This window comes from Prenolepis imparis, unplaced genomic scaffold (assembly GCF_030444845.1).
Source record: "Prenolepis imparis isolate NDT839.2.m4 unplaced genomic scaffold, iyPreImpa1.0 SCAF_3, whole genome shotgun sequence".
NCBI classification, from domain to species: Eukaryota; Metazoa; Arthropoda; class Insecta; order Hymenoptera; family Formicidae; genus Prenolepis; species Prenolepis imparis.
In genome coordinates this window covers 11328165-11352504 of record NW_028141161.1, presented here as the reverse complement: position 1 = coordinate 11352504, position 24340 = coordinate 11328165, and the positions used below count along the sequence as shown (strand labels likewise).

The 24340-nt window shown below is 35.0% G+C and overlaps 1 protein-coding gene across 2 annotated transcripts in view; it reads right to left on the bottom strand.

The window, feature by feature from the left end:
• Positions 1–24340, bottom strand: part of LOC145934586 (nephrin) — a 223454-nt gene that overhangs the window by 72466 nt on the left and 126648 nt on the right. For both annotated transcript variants that reach the window (XM_083035178.1, XM_083035177.1), the window contains exon 7: positions 15700–15851. In XM_083035178.1, the coding sequence (XP_082891304.1) occupies positions 15700–15851 (152 nt within the window). The remainder of the gene's footprint in view (positions 1–15699; positions 15852–24340) is intronic.

Genomic DNA, 24340 nt, shown 5'->3' with positions numbered 1-24340 from the left:
AATATACAATTCACACAGATACAATGTCTGAATTAAATATATAATTGCGATCTCATTTTATCATCTATTTTATGGCTGTTTTATATTCTGAAAATTGTCGCCGTTTCCCCTTATATTATCTATCCCATTACAAAAATTATAATCAGGACAAATCGCAATGCGCAAGAAGCAGAAGATAAACGATTTCATAACATTCCTGTGTCATTTTTCAATTTTTTTTCCCTCCCGCCCGATGGAAAATTGCGGTCGCGCCACATTTTTGTTTTATCGTCTCGCATAACTAGCAGCTCGCGCTGTTTACGAGACTTTAAACGCGACGCCGAACAGCCCGGCAAAGCGTACGTTTTATCGCAACAGCGAGACCCGTACATTTTTCAAGCGCGAACAATGAACGCGTGAAATGGTAAAATAAATATGTGCGTTTTCGTTACCAGAAATGTGCGACCGTATTTCCTCTCGCGTGCCCGCGAAAACCCAGGCCGTCGAAAAATTACGGGAGATAACGCCGCTTTATTATTATCATTTTTGGAGCTCTTTCACTTACAGAACTTATACATTCGGGTCGTCGCGTACGATATATATCTGTTATTTTATTTTTATTTATTTATTTATTTTTTTTTACCGCTCTCGGATTCACTCTCGGATTTTATGGCGCTGATCCTTTTATCGTTTTATATATGGGTATCTCCTTTAGGAATTCAGCCTTTGAAAATTCGCGAAATTGATGTGTCGGGTCTTCTCGGCAATTAGAATCCTGTCCGAAAAAAAACGCGAAAAATATTCGCAATTTGCGTCAGCGGAAACGATTTTTCGTTGCGACAAATTGATGTAATGCAAATTACGGAAATGTACCGAATTTCGGGCGACTAAACGCAACCGTTTCGGAGATTCATCCCGTCCCGTTTAATTTCCATGACAATCGACGTCGCCACGAGGGAGCTTTCGTAATTCTTTCTTATTTCGTACGAATTTTGCTCTCGCTTTTTCAGCTGAGAAAGATCGCGAATACCCGATTTTTTTCCAAAGAGAAGAATCGACTACGTCATCGTATTAATGACGCTCCATCGATTCCGATCCTCCGATAAAATTTTCACTCTCATCGTGTAGGAGAAAAGAAAGCCAATATTATTTCTCACTTTGCACATCGCAATATTAAATCGGATTTTTTTACACAACTGTGCAAATTATATATCGATGGTATTATAAATCTCGACTGACTCTTTTTCTGTTATGAAGAGATATTATTTAAACCCTCGTTTTATAATTTCTATTATTGAAATATTATTACGTACACACACACATACACACAAAAGCGATTTCATAATTAATCTTATACAACAATTAATCTTATGTAATTATACATTAGGATGCATTTAAATTGGTTCATAATCACACATGCTGTGCGTTAATTTAAATACATTTTTAATGTAATACGCAGAGAGTCAATATAAAATTAACAAGAACGAATACAAATTGCAACGTGGCACGTTAGTGAAAATAATTACAAATTTTTAATACGTTTTTGTGAATAATAATTGTAATAAAAAAATCTCGTACAATTTTTAGATCATCATTAAATCTGCAGAATTAATTAAGCTTTTATGTAGTAGGTAACTGCGAGCTTTTATTTATTCAAAATCCGATATACCGTGTGAAACGACCAATTTTAGCATTATCGCGGCAGAAAGAATGACAAAAACGTGGCAGGGAATCGCGAAGAATCTCGGCTCTTTAAAACTACGCGTCTCAATTTCGAATACCGTATCGACGTACGTGTTACGGAAACGCGACGGTTGTGGATCGAAACGAAAAACGAGATACACGTCGTTGTATTCCAAAGAAGCATCCTCGAAAACGAGCTTTCCCGCGAAATTTATAGCGACGGCGCTGAAATTTCAACACCGTTAGTCATGCAGATTTTCGCGGACAGAAAATATGTGTCGATATGCGCCATGTACACCGCTTTGTGTGAATATAAGTATGTGCATGTGTGTGCGTGTGCGTGTGTGTGAACAAACTTTCCTTTCCCTTTCTTTTCGATCGAATCGCATCAAAGAATTTCGCGCAACCTTTTCGTTATTATTTTCCGCTTTTCGCGTGTATTTCTTCTCCTTCATTTTTCTATATATTATTTGTTCGTTCTACGGTCTGTCTGTTTCGTGCGCGAACCAATCAGAAACAATAAAGATTGAACGAACGCAATGCGAGTTAATTAAAGAGTGAGACTCAACGACAGCTCTAGGCGAAATTAAAATCAAATTCCCGGCGGGCAGCTGCCAGTCTCTCGGGCTGTCTGCCGGCTACGTTTCCGGAATTTGAAAAACTTCGGGCCGAGTTTATCGGCGAAAATTCCGGGGCGATGTCTTAACCGGCAGTACAGAATTTTACAAATTCCACTTCGTACGACTAGATTACTTTGTAGCGGATCTCATATAAAATCGTATGTTTAATTATACAAATTTGTAAGTCATTCAATAAGTAAATAAATAGTCACGAAAACGAAACATAACATGCAAGTGAGAAAAAGGAAAAAGTATTATAATTTTTAAACAGATATAAACTAGAAGTATTTTGGATAAGAGTAATCAGTTTATGAGTATATTTTTTCAATTTTGAATTAAAAAGCAAAGTTAATTTTTTTCATCGCAAAAAATAATGTAATTCTTCAAAAATAATTATTCTTTACGTGTTTTGCCGTTTAATTAATAATTCTTTTTTATTGTGTCGGAAGTTGATCTTCGATCAAAATGTGTTTGCGTAACAAATAAATGAATTTATGGAGAGTCCGTTTATCCTATTAAAACGATATTTCCTTTGTGCTCTAGAGATAATAAATGGAATGTTGACAGGATCAAGTCCGTTTACGAAACGTAATTGTACAGGTAAGACGCAATTTGCGTAGCGCGTTCCGGTCCTTTGTATACTATGCCGCTGTTGCGTTCTCGTTGTGAAAGGGTCTGGGATTAACTTCTTCTTACCTTCCTGATGGAGACACGGACGAGAGGAAAGCTGTGAACACACACACACACGCATACATACATAGAGAGGGAGCCCTTCCATCTTTCCGCGTGCGTACACACAGCGCGAGTGTGTACACAGGGACGTTTGTGTGTATACACAAAACCACAACTCGGATCCGCCCGTCCGGAAACTCGCTTGTGTCTTCAGTTACCCGGTATATTCGCTCGCGAGCAAGAAAGGTTTCACAAGGCTCTAACGTCGCACATGTTAAATACATTTGTGCGGTATCACACAGTTAACAACGTTCCTCTGTCATAGAGTCATCCGTTAGTTAGATGGCTTGAAAAAAAAGGAGCGGAGGATACTATTATTTTTCTCCTTTTTCTATACGTAGAAAATTCTCTACATATAGTAGATGTAAAAATTCATCCCTATATATACCTACATATATGAAGTAAAATAATACTTTGAACATTTAAAATTCTGCAAAAATTGTAAGAATATTATAAAATTCAAATAATATGACGAATATGATTTTTTATTTATAAAGCAGCAAATTTTTTAAAATAATGTCTTACGTATGTAATCGCAATCTCTTTTTTTCTGCAGAACCATACGCGCGAAAGTGCGATTATATGCTCGTATTTCCCATTTTAATATAAAGAGATGCGCGTTTTTTTTTCTCGTAAGATGAACGTTCGTCGTTTGTTTTATTCGCAAGAGAGCTTTCAAGAAACGAAATAAATCCGCGTCGTTTCTTTCAAGAGTTGCGTTCTTTCTTCTTCTTCTTCACCTGTCGCGTTAAAATCGGACGAGCTCGATGTAAGAAAGCACGTGTGCATCAGCGAATCTCTCTCTCTCTCTATTTCTCTTTTTATCCAACGAGATAGTAGTAATATCCCGCTTGGATCGGACTACGAGATAGATAGATAGATACCGAGGTATCGAAAGCCTTTTATGTTATTGCCGTCACAAGCATACGTGCTGTTGGGACACGTATTGTAAATGCGGCGGTTGCAGCTGAGTATTATCGTAGTGGACTCGATAAAATTGTGTCGTCAATCGAAATCACTCTTCTCCTCGGGCGAGAATAGAATTTTTAGAGCATTGTGAAATACGAGAGTTTTGTATTTTGCTCTTCTAAACGCTTTGATTTTATTTATTTACTGTTTGGCAATCAAATTATAATTTGGTCAGACAAATGTTTCTCACACAAGTTTGGGAACAAATATATTCTTAGTGTCTATATACAAGATTAAATCTTTTATCAATCGATAATTGTTTAAATGGGGAGGGGGGGATTTATTGTTAGTATATCTTTTTTTGTTGGAAATATGAATGCCTTATAATTTTCAGCCGTATTCCATCTTTCATCGTAGAACCATTTTCTTTATATATCTGCTAGAAATTCTACTACTTCGTTCTTTTTACATGAACATGATCTTCAAGAGCATTCTCGAACCCTTTTGAATTTAAATAGTTAAAATTGGCTCGTTTCATATAATCGCTATTTGATGTAAAGCTATTATCACTTAACATAACTCGCAATATCATTCAAGTATTCGTAATTACATCCGTCTGTCCGAATAAAACTTTTAACGAAATGCCCGCATAATGAATTCTACTATGCAATCGTAAACCGTTTTCATTTCATGTGTGTTCTCGTTAAATGAGCTTCGCGCGGAATAAGCTTTTAATTTGAAAAGTGCAGCGACGGATATATTTCGTCTTTTGTTCACGAGTGATTTTTGATATATCCAAAAGCGTCCCGAGTTTCCACGGCCAGCAAAAGAGAGACGAGCTTTTCAGTTTCTCTGCGTGCAATTTCGCGCGCGCGCGCGTGTGTGTGTATGTGTGTGTGTGTGTGTATAACGCGTTTATTATTTCGTTCCTACAATATTTCGTGCGCCATTATATCACTTTTATTATATTTGTCTCGGCAATTTTTCAGATTTGTTCGCGAATCGCGCAACGAGATTGCACTATGCACTATTACGATAATTGTATTTCTGATAAATTTACCTCGCTCTTTGCGCGACGGCTCATGATCAAATTCCACGTAATAACGCAATATCGAAATTATTTATGCGGCCGATTAATTTCTCGTGATCATCAGTGTCGTCGCATAAAATTGCGCGAGACAAAGGTCGGCATAAATGAAGAGCATGGCTATTGCAATTCATCGAATTTATCAAGTTATGCCAAATATAATAGAAATTAAATAAAAGCGGATTATAAATTAATTAAAAACGCGATTAGATAATATTTCACATACTTTATTGAATTATTAAAATAATTAATCTGAAAAATGATAGTATAATATAATTAAAATATTTCCGACCGCCCGCGCCCCATTCCGTGTATCTACAATATCGTTAATGGATCGACTGAAAAAAGCGGAAACACGAAAATTATTGCAAATGTAAACGTGAAAGAAAGGGGCAAAGAGAAATATATACATGAAAAAAGTGCAAAGAGTATCGGATTTTGTCCGATAAACTTTTCACAAAAATGAGATCGTTTCAGGAAACGGCCATACGCCTACAATGAGAAATTTCCGACTAGTCGAAAAATAATTCACAGTGCGCGTCGCATAAACGGAACTCTCGTTTTGTGACGCATATTTTTCGCGAGAGATAACGCGCGTATATTTCCACCGGTGTACGAGGTCATTCGTGATAAAACTCCGGGGCTAATAATTCGCGGTGATAAAATCCGTCGACTAATAATGCGCAAAACTGCGACAAATTCGAGAGAAGCCTCCGGCCGGAAATTATTACGAAGAGATCGGTTCTCTGAAAATTAAATCAGATCGAATAGTTTATTGTCGATCGTTAACATTTTCATGTACTGAAAAAAAGCTATTACTTATTGCAAAGATGTGAAACGAAACAGTTGCTTCCTCCAAATTACTCGTTTAGTCTAACGATTATTGAAGCCAATTTTACGCGATTAAGAATCAGTTGTTTCGATGTAATGATTATTAGAAACGATTTTACATATCGATTTCTAATCAAATACTAGTTCGCACAATTCTACTGCTTTAAAAAAATATATCACTTTCAATAAAATGCGAGAAACATTGCTAAACTTTTCATTGAATACGATGAAAATAAAGCTTATAATCTTTAGTACTAAATTAATCCGAAAATTTCTATTTTTTCAGTTTTTCACATTACAAATATAATTGTATCTTGTTTATAATAAATATTTATAATAGTTTTTTAAAATTCTCTCTCAGATCTCTTTATTTTTCTTCATGTATCTTCAATAAGCGAGTTTCTAAATGGAGTATCGACGGATGAGTGGATCTCGTTAATAAGATTCTTAATTTTCTTACGGCTAAATAAAAACAGTACGTCCGAAATATGCCAACCGGAATTAAAGGTTGACCCCGAGCTGGATTACACAGAGTTTTTCCGTGCCCCTTCATGACGGGCTCGGCATCCCGTAAAAATAATACGGCTGAGAGATCGTCGCGTTTTACGTCGCGCCCACCTTAATCCAGTAGTATAGCTCGAGCGCGAGGTCGGCCTTATGGTCCAGCGACCGTACTTCAAACCGTGCAGATGAAATAGATGAAAAGAGTACTGGCGTTTATGCAAATGTATAAACGTGCCCGGTGGAGACTGTCATATAACAAAATGTATGTCGGGAATTTACTTTTGCACGTCTTTTACTTTTACTCTGGAAGATGTAACCTACAAAAGTCGCGATTACATAAGTCGTTTGCAGCTGCTTTCAATGTTAGACCAAGTTCCTTTCTCGGGTTGCATTCGTTTAAAGTTAACGACTGGTAACGACTTCCATTAACTTTCAGTTCTTCTTTCTCTTTCTAAAGAATATTTTAAATGTTGTTTGCAATTGAAAAATATTCTTTAGATCAATCTCAAATATATTTTAACGAAATTTTAATTTGCCAACTTTGAAAATATTTATTTTAAAGATTAAAAAATTATGATATATTAAATTTTTCTTCTTTCTCAGAAGAGTTGACCGACAAAAAATATTTAAAAGGATATTATCTGGATAAGATAGTTCGTAGATTTATATCTTTCATAAATTTTTTATGATGTAGCCTTCTTCTACCTTGATAATGTATTTAATGGATGTATGCCACGTTTATATCCTTGAGTAGGTAAATTTACATGAGAGCTAAGTACACGCTTGCAGACCTCGAGAAACGTTTTAAGGTTAATTCATATTCGCGGTAGCATAAGCGACAAAATAATATTTTTTAATGAAAAATGTGTTAAAAATCATTTGCGTTCGATATAATATTACGATAGAATTGGTTCTTAAGAAGTTGTTAGCAATATATTATTAATAGCATTATATTATTAATATTATTAAAGAGTGTTTCCGACTTTACTTTTGATAGCAATTAAATATAGATATGCAAACATCAATACTAATAAAAAATGCTGAACATGAAAAAATCTAGTAATCTATAATAATTTTATTTTATTATGATAACTCTCAATTTTATTATAAGCGATAAATATTTTTACGAAAAATGTCCAAATATGTAAAACTGCCACAAAAGTATATCCATCCTACGAAATTTTATCATAACACATAGCAGGGAATATTGCAACATACAAATATGAATCAACCTTTATTCGCGTTTGTCGAGATTTTATCTCTTTTCTTCTGTCTGTCAGCACAGATAACTACATACCTACCGAAGTGTCGGCTATTATCTATCGCTATTGCTCTCATCTCGCCTCTCTCTCTTTCTTGATCAAACGCGGGGATGGCTAGCCGCGAGAGCTCTTTCGCTCAACTAATGGATTTCATGAATTAGACGTTGCTATCCGGGCCATCATCGTCGCCGTCAATGACGACGACATCTTAACCCCGAGAACCGACGATGTCTGATTAAATACGGAGCAATTCCCTTAAAACAACGTGTGAACTCTAGCTATCAATCCCAAAGAGAACGAACAGTGTGTTTAGTCATTTTATTCAGATCGATCCGACATATCCCCTACGAGAGTCGTTGAATAGTAGCGTCGATTAATGAAATTATCCGTTTTATATATTTTTTCATTAATGAATTAGCAAATATAAAGAGCAAAGAATTTGGTCTCCTTTTTTTAATATAATAATCTTCAACAAATTTATGCAACACAATCTTTTCAAATTAGACTCGAATTGTGCTTGACTTGTAAGGAAACTCTACATTTAGAAGGGTACATAATTCTTATTTCATTAACAATATATAGTGCAAAATATTTATTAACGTGCTAGAAATATTATAATAATTGATCCTATTTCTGATAATTTTGATGTGCAGGCTATTTCTCTTCAAACATTTCCGATCGTGACTCGTAAATTCTTTAGAATTATCCGAATTCGACATAAATTATCTCATGCATATTCGAATGCGACGATATCAGCAACATTTAGATCGCGTATCTAATCGTCCGCAATTAAGTCCGGAAGAGGGGAGGAACCGCGGACAAATATTTCTACGGTCGTGATCCCGATTCGCCATCATTAATTACCCAAAACACACGGTTGTCCTGGCCAGTGATCGGACGTGTGTTGACAAACATGTTTAGCAAACGCACACAAACCCCGCCCGCAATTCATGCGGGCTGATTTTACTGAAGCTACACTTCCTCGAGCATCATTATACAACACATTCGTCGGCGACGGTTATTGATGATGCCCGATGCCGATCAATCCGACGCGCGATACGTTACTCTCCCCCAGATGGCCCCCGCGATCGCAATTACACGAACGCGTCGATAAATTATTATCAAGCTGTCTGTCATCCCCATGAAACTATTAATTCAGTCGCGCCGGTGCATCGACGCGCCGATAAATTATCGTAGCCTATCCCGCTCGTTCTTCCCTTCGCTCTCCTCCATCCCTGTCCACCTTTAACGTATATATTTTTCTTAACCAATATTGCGCAGCGTGTTATTTAACGATCGGCCGTTTAATGAAAATTTTCCCGGTCGAACGGGGCATTCATCGGGATGGAGACTGAAGATTCTGACATGAGTGATGATTTATTCGTTTCGACAACATGATTCGAAGATTTTTAAAAGCGTTTCGATACGTAGCTTTTGAAATGCTTGCGATACTCGGATTGTGCTTTTTGGATGCCACATATCTTTTATAATTTTATCCAGATATCTACAGATTTTTTGTAATTTTTTATTACCTATATCAGCATATCGATAAAATAAAAAATTGTAAACGTGCACGCGCGATAATCCTGCAATTATCTGCATACTTTTACAACGTGTAAATTATTCCATCGATTTTTATTAATTTGTTGCATGGTATAAGTTTCTTTTCTTTAATTATCACAAATTGATACTGATATTGCAAAGTATAGATTAATTGTGATATTCAATAATGATAAAAAGTATTAACAGCTCATGAAATTTTTGTGCTAAGTAAACTAATAATAATCACTTTCATCACATATACAGATTTTTTATTGTTAAATCCAATCTGTCCAATAATCGTTACAAGATAAATTAATTTTTATATTCTCTTGAAACATACATATATACATTGTTTGTAAGAAAAATACAAATTACTAAAAATTACAAAATTACTAAAAACTCATCTACTAAAATTCATCTGCGATTGTAATATCTTTCTAATGAAAAAATTTAAGAAAGTACAAATATATTGTGTTAACTAGCCTCACAATCGTGCACGTAATCGTTTTGTCTCGAATCTCCTCTCACGATTACCGGAATCCATTCTGTTATAATACTGAATGCATTCGTAGTTTCTCGTGCCAATTTCGTTAAAGCAAGACCGAACAAGACTTTTTTTTACGACAAAACGATTGGTGCACCAGCTATTCTGCATTGAAATAACATTCTCGTTTTAATTAAAGTACTTTGAATGTACGGAGCATTATACTCTGCACATTATCTTTCAGCTATAAATATCAAAAGCCGAACTAAGGGAAAGTATTTCAACACTGAATCATTGAGGCCATTTTATTTAGAAATTCAATTCATTTAAGTTGAATTTTATGTAAATTTTGATTATCAGGAAAAAATGTTTAATTTGGAATTTAATCAAATAATGTCTTTCGAGATATATAATAAAATTTTCGTTAAGCAAAAATTTACTCGGGGTTCGTCAAACAATGATAGTTAAAGGTTTACGCAACGCGTGTAGGGTATCCTATATAAATTCCCGATCTGAAAGCGCTGTTAGTAGAAGTCTTTATAAAAGATCCCCTCGGGGTTCATCGCCCCTCTACGTAAATATACTCTCCGTCCTTCTGTCGACATAATCGAGAGGAAAATACGTTTCGGCTCGTACACGGGGAATCCAATCCTTCTTAGGGCGAGATAGAAGGCCTTCATGAGTGCTTCGCAATAACGTTTCTTATATTCTCAATACGTTTTCCGGGAGTATATTATTATTTTAGCCAAGAGAGACATGTTTTTTCGTAAAATTTTCCCAAAGATCTCACTTGTGAAAGCTGTGTCTCTACATTAAAACAAATCACTTCTCTCCGATTACTCTAAACAATTTAACAAAGTTATAAAAATATATGCAGCTTTCGTCAAGGAACAAACTGTTGCCGAACTACAACTATCAACTACCTATTGAAGAATCGCACGAATCCAAGCTATTCAAGTCGCGAAAAATATCTGCATGAGATTCTTTCGCTATAGCATCTCCCTCGAGAAAAGATTTAAAGGCATTAAGACTTTACTTTAGTCTTCCTACGGCGAGCTGGATTTATAAGATGGTATATTTGATTTCTTTCGCGAGGCAGTCTATCCAACATACGAAATTTTTTCCTACGATTATTCGCCTCTTTGTTTTATCTCCGGGGATTTTGCCGACCCGTTATTCCGATATCCGCTTTAAGGAAAAAGCAGCCCAAGTTCAAGATGGATATTACAATGGAATGTCCAAACGCATTCCTTGCAAATCGCATATACAAAGATCACGTTAAAAATTACTGTAAAAAATGTTATATCAAAAAATCGCATGAGAGTTATACGCGAAACATTATGTTTATGTAGATATCGGATAACCTAGTTTTCGCGGATAAGAAAAACGTGAAGAATCAAGTACTAGAAAAATCATTAAAGTTGTGACAGACGGGTCATACGGTGCCAACGTGTAATTAGACAAACGGTCTTCTCGAATGTAATAAGCCCTCGTACTTAATCCCTATCCGTGATAAAAGCGCCTTTCAGTGCTTTTTCATTTGCGAAACCCTTCGCCATGCACCGGATGAATGTACGTCTTTCAAAAGTAATTGAACCTGAAATTAATCGATTGTACGAGGATGAATCGTAAACGATGGAATTGCCATTATTCCCATTTCAATGGAGAGCCATCAAAGTACTGACAGAGTTTATCGCGATTCCGATTAAGCAGAAAAATATTTTAGGATTCAATTTTAAAACACACACACATATATGTATATACAATATAAATTAATAAATATTATTAATAGCACCAAAACTTAAAAATATATTAATATGTTACTATACATATATTAACATTAAATAATATTTGGACAATAGAACGATATCTAATATAACATGTTTTTTCACAGAATGCATAACGAACAAATAAAATATGCATTATATATATTTCATATATATAATGCATTTTTTCCCCAATATCAATCCATCGACATTAATCGACTCGCTTTTGCTGGTTTTGACCCCGTCGGATTAAATTAAAAAAAAAAAAGCAGATCGGTACGAATTATTATCACGATTCCCGGCAAGTGGCTTGAAGTTATGCCAACCGACGCGAAAAACGATCTCTACGATAATATGTAAGACAGAACACGTCGAGAATTACGATCCGCCCTGTCGCTGGCACGCTACCATGCCTGTCGCTTTGTCGAGTAGGTATTTTTTCCAAGGAGAGTCACTTCCTTTCTATCGATTGAAAATTTTCTCGATGTCGCCGTCCAATGCATCTCTCGTGATCCTCGATTATGCCGCAAAACGAGCGAAGTGTGACAATATAAAATCAATAGTGAGAAATATGAAAAAATGTCTGTAATTGGCTTAATATCCAATCAGTGAAATTATAAATTATACACAGTGAGAATTTTCTCTTAGAAGTTACCCTGAAAATCATGGTAATCGTGGGACAATATAGTACAGACAAAATTTTATGAGATTAATATTAATTACAATAAAAATAATATCTATTACAATAAAATATAAAATATGTTTGATTAATTTTACTATGCAGTTTAGTAAAATTAATCAAATATGTTTTATATTTTATTGTGATAGATATTATTATTTTTATTGTGATAAATATTAATCAAAGAAATTTTTATAAAATTCTCTCCATACTATATTGTCCCACAATTACCATGATTTTTAGGGTAAATTCTAAGAGAAAATTCTTTCAGTATACAAATATTAAAAGCCAAACTAAGAAAATGATTTAATATTAAAATATTAATGCAATTAATTTAAACTCAATTTTGATTTAACAATAAGTTAAATTCTATATAAAATTTTATATAAAATTTTTCATAAAATATTTATATTTAAAAAAATCAAAATTAATGCAGAAAGTGAATTGTATACACATTATATTGGCAACAAATTCTTCTTATTTTCTCTTATTAGATTTAATATAAAAGCGTTGGAAATCTATGCATTGTAATTTCACAATCGTGGCAATCGCTATTACGAGGCTCATAATGTCAAAACTGGAACGTGTAATGAGAAGAGAGAAAAATATTCCGTGGAAATAATCACTGGCGCGCGAGGTAATATCTCGTGGAAGGACTTATCGTGATTATCAAGCGGATCCCATGATCCAATTAATTATCGGATGGTCCGAGCGAGTTATTACTGTTCGTGAGATAGCGGCACAAATCGCTTTTAACGAACAGCATGTTATTCCTTAACAGTTTGAAATTCGCCCGTGATTTTTGCGGGTGAAACTTTTGGATTAAATTTACGACTAAAAAAATTTGCAGCGCGTATTTCCACTATACTTACTCGCTAAGTAGCTTACGAGGTCTTTTATTAATGGAAATCGATTATTTCGCTCATACATCGAGTTATTATTACATACAAAACGAGCGAAAATATTAATGAAATTATCAATTACAGTTATTTCATCTAGTTAAAATATCGCGTATCGAATTGACCTGTAATATTATTATCTCTCTAAAGATTATATCAGCTATATCTTTCACTGTCTAGAGAATTTTATTTTAATGCCGTTTATTATAGATTTATTTTATGTTTATTATATATAATCAATGATTGTAAAAACATACTAATTATTTTAATAAATTCTCAAAAATTCGGATAGCTCATAAACCATATAAGTATATCATATATTATAAATCATACTTTAAAGAATTATATATATATATATATATATATATATGTATGAAAAATAATTTTCATTATTGCGTATAGCATTTATAATAAATCTAATATCTATAAAATTTAAATCTATATATCTATAAAAATCTATATTTTATATATATATATATACATATATATATATATATATATATATATATATATATATAAAAGTTTTGATTGAAGCAAACGCTATTATAGAACTTTTAATTACAAGTCCTTCGCAAGTTACTGGTTGAGAATCGCTGACATAGATGATACCAGATATAGCTCCGAGGTGCAATTCCAAAATTATCGCAGGAGGTAAATACAGCGAGGAACAAGGGGGCGCGTCCAATCTCCCCATTTAATCGTCCCGAAGAAACAACCTCGTCAGGTTCAGCCGGAAATTCATTTATGTAGACATCGTCTTTCCGCCCTTGGGGGATCCGAAGGTAAAAGGAAAGATGAAGAGGGCAAATTTTATATCGGGACGATGATTAGGCGTAAGGCTTAATCTTTTTGATAGCGTCATTTATAGAAGTCGAACAAGCTTTTTGTCATTAAATTCGTAACATGAATTTTTGATCCCTCGAGCTCTCGACTCCAGCTGATCCACTCTCCAGCAAGAGTGGATAGCCGTAATTATTTTATTTTTTGCAGGCAAACGAGGAATAAATCCTGATAAATTATAATTTAACTCTTTTTTTTATACATAATCGTAAACATGTAGGTAAAATAAAATTTCGCGGATAATATATGCAAAGAGTATGGCAAGAGAGTATATATGAAATTTTTTTAATATAAAAATATAGATTAGTTTTCTAAAAAAAATTGTTTTGTGTTGCGCCATCGTCACTCGCGATGGTTCGCTTTTTTTTACTTGCAATTATGAATTAAAATTCACCTTCCGTTCTAGTCATATATTTTTGGAGTCATCCCTATATCCACCCATTATTTTAGATCCGCATCAAATGATGCGGTCATATATACTTTTTTCGGCATTTTTATAGATACCTTAAAATAAATTTTCTCTTTGATCTAATTGTAAGCTTCTCAATTAGCGGAGAGGCTTTCAAAGTAGACATCGCGTTGGACCGAGATACAAAAAAGTAAAGAAAGAAAATTATAAGAAAACTGAATGTGCAAGCGAGATAGAGAATAGGTGGACAAAGAAAGGGTGGAAATTGCGCGAGATAAAGGCGAATTTATTTCTACGGGTTCCCATTTATGTCGCAGGCGAGGAGCTCCCAGCAGTATTTCGTGTATCGAGGCACTGTCATTTTTATTTTCGCTCCGTCGCACCGCGCGGAGAGCTGGAGAGCGCAACGAGAGAATCGATTTGCTCTGGAAGCGGTTCTACGTCAATTTCGCGACGAAAGATCGCGCGGCAACGGCACATCATCTTCCGCCGACGTCGTCATTTCCGCCGTCGTTATTTCGTGCTCGCGCTTCTCTATTATTCTTTTGTTTAATCGCGGGAGAGAGACGGGTTTTTCGCCGCGTGTCGATTTGGCGAGCGTCGCGAGCGAGCTCTTTCTCTCGCGATTGATATTATGGGGAAAATGTGTGTTATCGCGATGGAGAGACTGCGCGATTTCCGATCCGCTCGTGCGCGATGGCGCCGGGGCGAATCGAAGATTTCAATTTCGAAACGAGATGATGGAATGGATCGCGACACGAATCAATTGTATATAAAAGTAATACGAGAACGAGATCTATGTATATAAAGGGGAAGAACAAGCGAAAATTAAGATTTTGATTGGAATCTGAGTATTACGAAATAAAATAATAATAAACCTCCAAGCAAATTAACAATATTCCACAATAATAACAGAAATGTTTTTATATTAAAACAATAACGACAGTAATCTTTGTTCGCTTCGTTCGTTCTTTCATCGCGAAAACCTCTGTATTTAAATAATATGTTGATAAAATGAGTCACATCTTTATTATACATATGTATATAAAGCAATATACGTAAAATAAAATAATTACAAAAATAGAAATATCAATCAAGATCTACGTTATTTCGAAGCAGAATAATAATGTTTTTCTTCAGTTGAATCAATAAAGCTTTGAAATAATATTTTTATACTTGCAATTTGATTAACGATAATTCATTTGTCTCATCGTTGCAAAAATATTTATGTTTAAATAAAATGGTTTATGTCATTAGAGAGAAAGGGCACTCAGGTTAGTCTATGTAATAAAGCGGAGTAGAGTTGTGTAATCGAGAAAAAGAGAAAGGCGAAAAAGAGAACGTTTCTCGTATCTCGAAACAGTGGTTAAGTAGGGGGATGCAATTAAGCGCGAAGCGGCAGCGCGGTTCGTTCGAGCACGGCATGTTTTTACCTCGCGAAATGCAAGGAAGAAGATTCTTGGCGATACTCACGTTTTTCTTGAGCCCCTTCAGCTGCTTCGAGGACTTCCACCAGGTCAGGACCGCCGGCGGCCTTGAACCGCTGCTCTGACATCTCACGTCATACATTTTTCCTGCCGATAGGATCTGATCCTTCCCCAAAATTTCCACTTTCAACGGTTTCACTGCAAAAAAAACCATTATTGCAAATTTAATATCAATGGTTAACATAAATGGAAAACAAAAATAAAATAAAATAGTTCGTGTTAGAAAATCATATCTTAATTATTGCAAAGATCGCAAAACGGACTTTCCTACTCGGTTTAATTCGCTCTATCTTTCGAGATCTTCGCAATAAGTAAAGAAAAATTAATTAAAAAAGATCGCAAAACGATAGAGATTTAACCCGCTCTACTTCCACACGAAAGATTATTGCCGGATATCCTGTATATTAAACATTGAAATAATAAAAGAATATCGTGATTAAATTTTAATTAATAAAACACTCCAACTTTATCAAAGAATTTACAGTTAAGAGAAATTGAGCGCAATAAACTTTTGCAAATTAAGTTAAAATTCTTATTATCTTGTCTTCCTATATTCGTAATTATGAATAAAGTTCGCTTTATCATCTCAATAACATATTCTCATTTATTCTATTTATTTTATACCGTTGAGGGAAAACTTGAAAAAACTCTCCACCTATATCAGTAAGCCAATTTAATAGAAAAAAATTTGTCGCTCATACAACAAGGAAGGCATTTCAATGCCAATCACGTACAGTTCGTAAGCACGATTCACAGAACCAGGGCGCATAGACGTTCGCTTTTTTGATTTCCACTTCGCTTCGGCCATTACTTCTGTCCCTTTTCGAGGATCCGGCGTTTTTGCAATATGCGGTAACGCATAACGAAGGACGACGCGATCCAGCGAAAGCGGTAAAGGTAAAAAAAAAAGGAGAAAAAAAGGCGGAACGTGAAAAATGCGCGAAAGAAACGCCGGGATAATTAGAATTCAGTCCGTTCACGAATTTCATGCCGCAAGTTCCTCTTCTCTGTCCGGTATTCTCCGCGAAAGTTTCCGACTAAGAGTAGAAAAGGAAGCGTAGATCGATGACGACGACACGGAAGAAAGGGGGGAAGGGGGGAAGGAAGCGAATAGATCGAGAAAAAAATTCGGAATCGGGATGAAAGGGGAGAACAGGACGGGGGCGAAAGGAGTCGGGCTGAGAGAATAGTCCGTATAATTGGAGCTGGTCGTGAAAGCTGCCGAAAACAAAGGCGGCCCGGGGAAGATTGCCGAGTGCGAAATTCCCGACAAAGTTGAGATTTCATTTGCAAATCAAAATTCATGTCATCAGGTGCGCGAACAGACGGGACGACGTGAAGAATTCGACGAGGCTTTTAGTACCTCTCTCCCTGCGAACGAACGAGAACTGTCTTCCCCTTTCATCACTTTACTCTCTTCTACATACATCCGCCTATCTCAGCCAACCTTTCAGGTTAACTGCGTTAAAATCTTCTCCAAAGAAGAAAGAATTTGAGCAAGCGTGAACTATATCGTACTATTAATATAAATTCATATAGAATAGCTGTACTTTTCAAGTTTATAAGTAAAAAGAAATTGTTACAAATAAAAATTATGCTTTTAATAGAAACTTTAAATCTTTAACGCCAAGATTATTTAATGCTGAAAGTTATAAAGGTATTAAAAACATCATTTTATTTTCATTCATAAAAATTAATTTTTAATCCGTTTTCTATATACACTGCGTATTTTTATTTACTCAATCTTTTTATTTTTTACTTTTTTAAATTTATTATAAAATATTAAAACTGTGTGTAGACAAAGAATGATATTATTTATTCATTTTTTTCGATATACTTCTTTTTATTGACTCGATTATCCTATTAATTTTGAAAATCTCCAAAGGAAGAGAAATTAATATTATCTTTGTGTATATTATATATATTCTTTATATGACTACATATAATTATAAAAATTCTACATTTTACGTTTTGCATTGTAAATAGATATTAATTTTGTTATTCATAGATAAAGTTCTCCAGAAACGTAAAATAAATTCAATTTTATTATTAATTCCATGCATTTATTGATTCATTTATTTTCCGTTTTCTTCTCTCGCCGTTCGCGTGATTCTTGTGAGTTCCTTTTCGCGAACTTATATTCCCAATCAAGCACCCTTTCACAAATGGAAGCACAAGACTCGAAGACTCGTCGTCTCCTCGGTCGCTTAAATGAGCCGCTATTATTATTCGCGCGCATGGAGTGTCTTTAATCGAGTTACGAAGCAGTTCAATAAGGTACGCTTCGTTCGTGCGTTTATCGTGTGACTTCTGAAAGCAGAATTCGAGGAGCTATGCCATTTTATCCGTTAGACGCTATAGGAATAACGCCTGAGTGCGGTACTTAAAGTTTTAAGAGGCTCGCAAGAGGATGCAAAGATGTTTTTGAAATCTAAGATAGAAATTTTCCATAAAATTTCTGATAATAAGAATTTGATAGCTTTACTCATACACACACTTAATGTAATTAAATACATTAAACATAATGTGCGAGCAGAGAAATTTCTTTCCAACCTCTACAATTGAATGTATTATGATTGTTATAAATTAAAAAAAAACAGGAAAGTTCTCTTTAACTCTGTTTTTAAGCCTAGGGTAGTAGAGATTGAAGCAATGTTGATCAGTTTAAAAATTATTCTTAAGTTAATTCTTTCCCTGCCTCTTATAAACTTTATACTTAGTTTAAGAAAAAAGTTAGCTAAACTTGAAGTTATAATCTTGTTCCAGCTTTTTCGGTGATTAAAGATCATAAAGGAAATCGATTTATCCGTCTGAAAATGAACTTTAAATTTGACTTCGACCAAGATATCACGAGCGATGAGAGTTTTCTAACAAAAGGGAATAAAAGTTCTTTTTTACTAAAAAAAAATCGAATCCCTTTAATGTTTGACTCGATCAAGAATTCAAAATGAGATTCAATATTGCAAACTATGTGAATACATTTTGACGCATTATAGACATGACATAGATTGAGCTTCCACGAATAAGATTACTTAAGAAATCAACAAAAAATTCGAGATATAATTTTTATCGTTTTTCATACACTTTTTTAATCAACATAAAATATATTATACAATATTTATGGCATTTTTAATGTTGAATATGCTTGGAAAACTATTAATTTCAATTTTAATCTTAAAATGATTCGCGCAGATAGCGTAAAGAGGTGAAGAAGAGAAAGAAAATAGCGAAATCAGAGAAGTCCGGAAGGGGCTGACTGTTAAGTGGCTCGTTCGTAGATAGGTTAAAGTTGGTTGTTTCGGTAACGATCGAACATTAAAGAGTCGTGAGTCGCAGATCCGTATATGCGCCGTACCCGCGAATTGTCGACTTAAGTGAAATTTCGCCGAGACTCGCAATTCTAAGTGATATTATTACCATAATTTGGCAAAGCTTCAGTGAGCCCCGTATCGTTACGGTCTCGTCGGAATGAGGGGTTAATAGATGGGGTGGACCTACGTTTCTCGCGGGTCTATTTTCGTATTCCGATTCTCGCAAAAGTCTGTAAACGAGGCGACGATGTATATACGATTCTCACAGTTCAGAAAATACAAGGAAATATACAAAACGTACGGCGGGAATAATAACTTGCTAAAAGCCTTTGGGCAAACTAATTAGTTCCGAAGAGGCGAAGAATTTAACACCGCAGTGAAACAAATCACCGACGAAATATTAATCCTCTTATATGTTTGCAAGCGAGAAAATATGTATGTTTATTAAAGAAATATCATGAATACAAAATCTATATATGTAGTGTATATATCGCATTTTGTGTATATATCGCATTTTGTGTCCAATTATATCTAATTTTTTATGCAAGTTTATAATCAATCTTTACCCACATTTCTCTTTATAATCTTCTAACTCTTGTTTAAGAATCAAAATTTTATAGAAATGAAATATGCATTCAAAAATGTCTTAGAAGAGTTTTGTCATATTTAAAAGTTTCCAAATTAATGACCTATATATAAAAAGTTTGATATATTATTTTCTCTTCGAAGAGAGTGGAATAGATTGTAGAGATTCTTTAGCGATTAAGAATGTCACGTTGGAAAATATGTTGGTAAAAAAAATTTGATGTCGCCGCATAAAGAAGACAATTCGCGTCGGGTATAGAAGAGAAAATTATTAACTCTCTCTTTCTCTCTCTCTTTCTCTCTGCGGGTTGAGTTATCAGGCACAAGGAGTTACATTCTTGAAGTTCACTCGTCTCCGGAGTGAGCTTCTTCTTCCACCGTACTGCCAGCAAGAGAGCACTTTCGACGGTTGTTACGCTGTCTGCGACTTGGTGGATTCACAAACGTCCTCATTTCGTCTCTGAAATCCGCCGTTCGCCTGGCTTCGTTACGAGATTACTTTATATCGCGAGTTCGAATTGTCTGCTTAACAGATTGAGAGCGCGATTGTAAAACGAATTGATCCGGATTGACACGAGACAGACCCCGATATAAACAAATTAAATTTTACTATTTGTTTTACGAACTATAGTTACCTACATTTTATTTCCTAATCTTGAGATGCTGTTCGGTTCTTTTACTTGTTTTACTACCTCTCTCGTATATCGTATTTTTACATGAATATTTTAAGATACGAAAAGTGCATCAGTATATAGTATAAGACTGACATATAAAAATCAGGAAGATATTTTCTAAATCTAAATAAAATAAAATTAATTCTCAAAAAATGTTCTTTTTTTATAATTGATGAATTTTTATTATTCCGTAACTCGATAGTAAAATTGAAATTTTTATTACAATTTGCTTGAAATTAATGAATTTTGTTCTATATGCTAAATGTCACTTTTTGTTAGAATTCCTTATTTTTCATTAGTAATCCGGCCACTCCAATTTCTCAAAGAATTGGAACTTGAAATCTCGCACTTTTAATATATTATAATATATTATAATAAGTAAATTATAATTATATTATAATATATATTACTTATATACTAATACATTATTCCTTTAATTCTCCGTCCATAATTGCGTCGAAAAGAAGCTTTTCGATTTACAATTATCATCGCTATTATTGCTTGCCCAAGAAAAACAATGGGCGATCGGCAGGATTGATTTTAATGAGAAATTTCTTTTGATGTCTGATACTCATTAGGTCGTTACTACTGGCGAGCATATAATCGCCTGATCTATCAAGAGGTGCATCTACTACTTTCGTTAATGCTCCTAACTATAAAAGACTAATGAGCTTCGCGCGCGCGCAAAGTTTACGCGGGTCGAGGCGGCTTCATTAATTTTCTTACTAATTAACGGGGGGACGCCGATCGTAAAAGAGGAAGGAGACTTTTGCCGAATGGAATTTCTGTGTCGACGGAATGCCCCCGACGGGAGAGAAAACCGGAGACTCTCCTCTCGGCTTGTTACCTAACTTGATTATTCTTCTAAAACTCGCGCAGACTACATTCTGTTCGGAATCAAACGCCTTGGTAGAATGAGTCATTAAAAGTTGAACAAGTTCGCGAAGGCGATCGTCTCGCTTTTGTTCCTCTCTGCAATGTGCCGATTTGCAACCTCGTTGCGAGAGGTAGCTGGTGTTAGCGATTTAAAATACAGTCGCGATAAATGAAACGCACTGATGTTATTGTACAAAGCTGCCGGTAATATAATAGCATTCTCTCATAATGCTTCTTCCTTCTTTTACATTAACAGCGTGCAAATGAAGATTTAGCAATATTTATCAACCTCTTTAATTATGCTGATGCTTTAATGTTTATTGTATGTAATTTAATTTATTATTTATCTTTCAAATTCATTTGTGTTCCGTATTTATTGCGAACGCGAAATATTAATGTATCAAATATATGTATATTTGCGCAAAATGGCATTATAATAAATCTTTCAATTCTTGCTAAATAGATTTTAATTTTGTAACGTTTCATATACAATATTTTTGTTTTCACATATTATCTATCTGATCGATAGTTGGGAGAATCAGCGGCGACACTACGACATTCTGCTGATTTTGCAGGAAATATATCAAAAGATAAACGATGAGTGGCGACAGAGTAGAAGAGAACGCATTGCTAAAAATAATAAAAATTCATAGCGGTATGCCGCTTTAAGATATTATATGGAAAAATATACAATATTTTTCTTCGGTGCGGCGAATTCTGCTAAGAACTCAATATTCTCCGCTTTTTCATACCGCGCGCATCGTCCCCATCTCTTACTCGAAAGTAATGCTAAATTGCATAAATCAAATCCATAATCAATAATGTCTCATAAATATGTGAGATGGTGTTAACTTGGCATTAAATAACTACAAGCGAGAAAATTATAATTTAGTAACAATACATACATTTATACATATAAACATAGTTCATAATTATTGTCATATAAAAATTATACTCATCGAATAATCTGTTGACAGAACCGGAAATACTTCTGGGACACATCCTGTACTATGATTCTCATTTCTAAAAATAAATTCTCCCTCGTTACGAATCCGATTTGTTTCTCGAGTGGTCGCGTGTCTTTGTATTTGCGCATACCCTATATACGTACATATACGTATCGCATTCTACTCCAATTTTGTCATTTCCATTACGCGGAGCTATCGAATAACGATTAACGACGACGACGACGAAGCCTTCGTGCATAGGGTCGAGAGGCTTTACCCTCGGCGACGGCATGAAAAATTAATGGGACACATCGCGCGCGGTTCCGAGTGCTCGACGTAATCCATTCCTCGACATCGGAGTATACCGTCGACCTCGTTGTCGACCGCGGAAATCGTTTTCGCAAGTCGATCGACTCCTGGGGGCCCTTCGATGACTCGTTAGACTTTCGTGCGATCGTACATACGATTGCGACGGAATATCGAGGGTAACGCGATTATGCAGACAGCGAATTCTCGCGCGCTTCTCCAATTAAACGAGGAATCGAGAAGCGACAAGTTGCAGAATGAATTTCGATACAATGTACGACACTCGATCGAGGAAAAAAACGAAGCAATCATGCTTCAATATTGAACCGAGTGCTACTGCGTCAGTCGAGATCCGTTTTCGAAGCGCGACGTCGATATTTATTCGTTCGATTATAATTGCCAACCTTACTGCGACTGATATTTTCCAACGTTGAAGACGTTGATAACGTTATGTATATTATTCGCTGAGATTTATTGCGCTTCTGCGATATTCGATTAAAATCGCTATTGCCTGAGTTCTAAGATATTCAGTCGTAATTGTGTCAGAAAAATTTGCTTTAATTTTGTCTCGAGTCTGTTGAGTCCATTATCATTTTCAATCATTCTGCATTGTGTAATCAAATTATTTAATTGGAAACATTAGTCTGTATTATATTTTTTTATTTCAGAAAATTTATATTTATTTAATTATAGAATTCTTGAATTGAAATAATAACTTAAAATAATTGATAATTGACGTTAATCTTGTCATAGAATTCAATTTCAATATTAGAATTATAGACATTATTAATAATACACATTAATGTCTCTTTGGATAATATTAATGTCAAATAAAAAAAAGCAAATAAAAAGAGAGTGAAAATGTCCGGCAAGAGAATTTTATAACTTCCATAACTATAGAAGCTGTGAAAGTATTTTGCTTTTCAATTAAGATAATCGAACGTCGTGTTCTAAATATTTCACGATCGATACGTTCCTGTTTGGATCACGCGAAAGTAGCCTCTACGGTAATCTATGGCAAGTGGACTGCTTTTGCATCTTCCGGCTCGAGGCAGCTTCCGGCGATTTAATTTAAACTTGTTTGTCTGGCGCACAAGTTTCTTGTCAGATGAATCTCGGGCGTGCCGATGAGCCGCCACGCCGCTTATACAATTATGAATATTAATTTTCCATCCCGGCGACTGCCATCAAGGCGACATGGAAGGAAGAAGAGAGATGTTCGACAAGATTTAAAAATATCGTCTACAAAATGTAGAGCAGCTGTTCCAATCGCGAAATATATTTAGAGCGAGTAATGAATTATTCTTTGGCAATTATATCGCGCCATAAATTACAATGTTATTACATCACAATTATAATCTATTATTACGTTACTTGTAGCAAATCATCTCTCATTAAATTAATTTGTGAATTTGTGAGATTGAAATTTAATTTAATTCATCAGAATGTTAAATGATTTTATAACCAAGTTTCAGTTTCAACTTTGACAACAGCAAAGATCGATTAAAAATAATTGCACGGAAGTATGGTCTCTAGGATATCGATGGCGAGACGCGAAAGATCATATTTCGAAATTATTTTCCGGACATACATGCGCACACGGCAAGCGATAAATAATTCAACTAGCACGGCGGTTTTCAATTTTTGGGGACGGAGTATGATATCACATATGAATGGCTGCAATCTGTTTGCGTTTGAGCCGCATCCATTCCCAGTCGTCAAACCCAACAGGAATTACTTCGCGCCGATCAATTAAAATGGTCGCCGGTTGTTCTTTGACGAACCGTGGATGGTCAATTAGTCGATGAAAAAAAATGAAGGATTTTTGTTTCGCGCATCGCTCAATATTTCGAAATCCATTTCTGCGAAACATGATAGATTCCGGCGAAATCTGATAGGCCAGATATGAGTTATCAGATACTCGCATA